The sequence below is a fragment of the Nilaparvata lugens genome, unplaced genomic scaffold, assembly GCF_014356525.2.
Source record: "Nilaparvata lugens isolate BPH unplaced genomic scaffold, ASM1435652v1 scaffold927_1_2, whole genome shotgun sequence".
In the NCBI taxonomy this organism is placed as follows: Eukaryota; Metazoa; Arthropoda; class Insecta; order Hemiptera; family Delphacidae; genus Nilaparvata; species Nilaparvata lugens.
In genome coordinates, this window is record NW_024095023.1 from 36,329 (window position 1) to 40,001 (window position 3,673).

Consider the following 3,673-nt stretch of genomic DNA (forward strand, 5'->3'; position numbering starts at 1 on the left):
TTGTAGTCATTGTCATAAACCGAGAGAAATTTGTATGACTCCCCTGCAGTACACGTGTAGTGACCGATGACAGAAGGCCAGTGGGGAGCCCAATTTCTCTCAGCTGCGTCGCCGATCTACGACTCCACACACCCCGCCAGCTTAGAGTGGCCGTGTCGAAACGCATGGGTTGATGACCCGGGATGCGGTGTTTCCGCCGAATGCTCATACTCAAATCAGGGATGTTCGCGTACTTAGCCTCCTTGTCCCGAGCGGTTCGATCAAGGGGTCGAGATCCGGAGATCACCTGCACATCGAGAACTCCGGAGCTCTCTCCCTTGATCCATACAAGGTCAGGCTTACGGGGACCCACGGAAGTTGGATAGACATTTTCGCGGGCAACGAAGCATCCCCGCTTCCCAAGCTCATCGCTTAAGGTCGCGACGATGGCATCGTGCCGCTTGATGCGTCCACCGTGAGTCCTGAAGCATCCCTGAATGATATGAGCCCTCTTCAACGAGCCCTTGGTACACCGCCCTAGAACTAGGGAGTGGAACAAGCGAGGAAGAAGAAAACACGAAGAGCCAACAACCTCTGCTGGGGCTTGAGAGGCGCACGAGTGAGCCTCTCAAGGGATGTTGCCAACAGAGGCTCTACATGCAGCGGCCCAGCCACTCCGAACTCAACCCCTAGGTACGTCCACCTCGAGTTGGCATCCAACTGAGGCAACGGTCCAGAGGAGAGCTGAAATGGCGTGGCCGTCTGAATAAAAAACGTTTTCTCATGTCCCATAGGGACATAAGACAACGTGAAGGACTTCTTCGTATTAATCTCCAACCCAAACTGTTGCGCGGTCGCCTCAAACACGTTCAGGGCAAGGGCCAGCCCCTTCTTCGTCCGACCAAAAAGGAGTACATCGTCAGCATAAGCTAACGATGACACTGACACATCCCCCAAACGGACAGAGACGTCCACCGGACAACTCTCAAGGATCAAATCAACTATGTAAGCAAACAGCAGCGGAGATAGAGGGTCGCCCTGCCGAACACCTCTATTCACCAGGACTGGGGCAGAGCGGACTCCACGCAGCTCAAGGGAGGTATGCGAAGCGGCATACAGTCGTGCGATATAAGTGCACAGCTCTTCGGGGAGGCCTTTAACCCGAAGAGCATGGGTTATTGCTGCGTGGGAGACAGAGTCGTAGGCTTTCGCCACGTCCAGGGATGCGAGGTGCATTCCTTTACGTGGGTCCTGCCTGACCTGTCTCAAAAGGGACCCTAAGACAAACACGTTCTCGGCACAACCATCGCCGAAGCAACGTTGCCCGAGAGACGCTAGGCCGTGTTTATATAGGCGGCTGGCAAGCACCTTGTGCAAATGCCGAACCACCACGGACGAGACCGATATCGGTCTAAAGTCCGAGGGTCTGCCTTCACCCCCCTTCTTTGGGATGAAGACAGTACGACTGCCCAGAAGGGACATCGGAAAGCCACCATGGCAAAGGGCCATGTTAAAGAAAAGACATATGAGGGGAGCAGGCACAGTAGACCACAGTTTAGGGGTGACCCCATCAGGACCGGCTGCCGACGAGATCGATATTCGCTCTCGAACGACCTCCGCAATCCGGGACCCCACACATCGGCCAACTGAGCCTGCCTGGGGTAAGCCGCTCGGGGAGGTAGTGGTACGGACTCTCGACCCATCAGTTCTCGCCAATACTCGAACATACCACCTTGTTCGGGCATCGCTGGTGGATCGACAAGAGATTCGCCATCAAGAATGCTGCGCACAGCCCTCGACATGTCCTTCCGGAACAGTTTTGGGTGCGCGCATACTCCATCCGACGAATTTTCCTCTTGGGAAGGGGCCTACGGGGCTTGTTGGGTCTGGCAGCGACCCGGGGAGCCTCTGGCGCTGAAGGCGCGGGAGGTGCAGGGAAGACATCATGGAACCACTCAGAGAGGGCGGATAGAACCTCTGAGGGCTGTGCTCTGCCGCTGACGGCAGACAGAGCCAAATTGGAGAGACGGAGGCTCTGCCATTCCTCATCTCTTACTACAGAAGGAAGAAGGTCACGTATGGCAGCAAAGAAGGTACCGTACGGGGGGAGGGAAGAAAAAGGTACGGCGTTACCCTGCCACACGTTGGCTCTAACAGGAGTAGCGTATGGATTGAACAGTTAAACAGGACCTCTTGGTGTAGGGGGTAAGGATGGAGCCAGCTCTGCCAACTCAGGAGTACTGAGCTGACATCGAAGCTGCCGCACTTGGAGTCGAGGTGGTGTTTGATCGGGTTCCTCGGTGTCACGGGCCGGGGGGTCCACATTTTCGAACACACCCATTAGCTCCCTGACCCTTCGGCCTAAAAGCCTCCGGATCGTCTGGTCGTGGCCAGGAGACCTCCGAGGAGAGGGCACAAATGGTCCGGGACGGACAGGGGAGGCTCTGGCAGCCCGAAGGTCTTCCAGAGCCTGCTGGACGAGTGCTCAGTACCACCACTGTTTCCCGTTTCATCTGGAGCTGCAACCGTTGCATGGGTGCTTAGCTGTTGTGGCAGCTAGCGGTGATTTATCGGTAGCATTGATCAATGATACTGTTGTTTATCTGAGCTGCGTATCATCCTCTGTGAAATTCTCACCCTTGCTGTTATCTCGGCGTTGAGTGGAGCCTTTTGATAGATCCACGTGTACCGTTATCTCTTATCTCAGAAATCCCTACTCTTCTTCAGAAATTGAATCTACGAACTGTTGATATGGCTGAGACCATCATTATCATCATTATTGTTTTCTATTGTCATTCTCTTTCAGGGTTCTTCAACTAAATGAAATACACCAATAATTTGAACACCTTTGAATTGAAATCTTACTCATATCTAGTAAATATAAGTATATGTTATATTCATTGATAACCGTCTATTGAATTTTTTTATATCGTATAACTATTCCAATTTTAATTCAATTCGACATTTGAATTTCTTATAAGCTGTTGCTTAAAACTTTTATTCTGCACTTAATTTCTTAAATATTTTTTCCGTCAGTTAAACTGAATTGGAGTATTAAAACTATTCAGTTGATCGAATCCGGCGCATGCGCACTTCCTTTTCCATTTTTTTCTAAATTATTTAGTTCTCACCATTACTCGAGAGTATGTCTAACAAAAGATCGAAATCTTGTCTGATTGATATGTTGTTAACTATCTGGCTTATCTCAGGATCCACACCAATCTCCTCGGCTAGAGCATGTATGATTCTCCTCTTCACCGCAGGCACTGGGTATAATTCTAAATCTTGACGGAGAGCTGACAAATTCGCAGTCAGCGATTGGGGTGATTTGGGGTTTAGCAGCAATGATTCTCTCCCTTATAGACCTCCCGGGATCTTTCTGTTCAGACGCTCTATTTTCTCCATGAGCTTGTCCTTGGTGCTGATAACTACTTGCTTAGGCAAAATATATATATAATAGAATTGGGAGCTCATTATAAAGCATCTGTCTGTTATTTTTTTATTCAATATAGTACATGTTGAGAAATGTTTTGTAGTTTATCCCTACAGCATGCTACCTGAATATGAAATTGTTAATATTATCAGAATTGTAGGAAATAACTTGCCTCGTGTTTGACTGTACTGATATCGACATCATAGTGATTTAATCACTGAATTGGGATTACATCTATGTCTATTTCATATGTCTATATAA

The 3,673-nt window shown here is 49.6% G+C and overlaps 1 protein-coding gene across 1 annotated transcript; it reads left to right on the forward strand.

The window, feature by feature from the left end:
• Positions 1-507: 507 nt before the first annotated feature.
• Positions 508-3,655, forward strand: LOC120349309. Its single transcript, XM_039419274.1, has 2 exons — positions 508-1,571; positions 1,850-3,655. Exons 1-2 carry the CDS (start codon positions 1,357-1,359, stop codon positions 2,160-2,162), a joined length of 528 nt encoding a protein of 175 aa, XP_039275208.1. The 5' UTR covers positions 508-1,356; the 3' UTR covers positions 2,163-3,655.
• The last annotated feature ends 18 nt before the right edge of the window (positions 3,656-3,673 follow it).

What these genes read in the sequence shown, in the direction of transcription:
- LOC120349309 (XM_039419274.1), top strand. Translation starts at nt 1,357, where the DNA reads ATGCCGAACCACCACGGACGAGACCGATATCGGTCTAAAGTCCGAGGG. An exon ending in AGGACCGGCTGCCGACGAGA is followed by an intron (nt 1,572 to 1,849) that starts TCGATATTCGCT and finishes GGGAAGGGGCCT; the next exon opens with ACGGGGCTTGTTGGGTCTGG.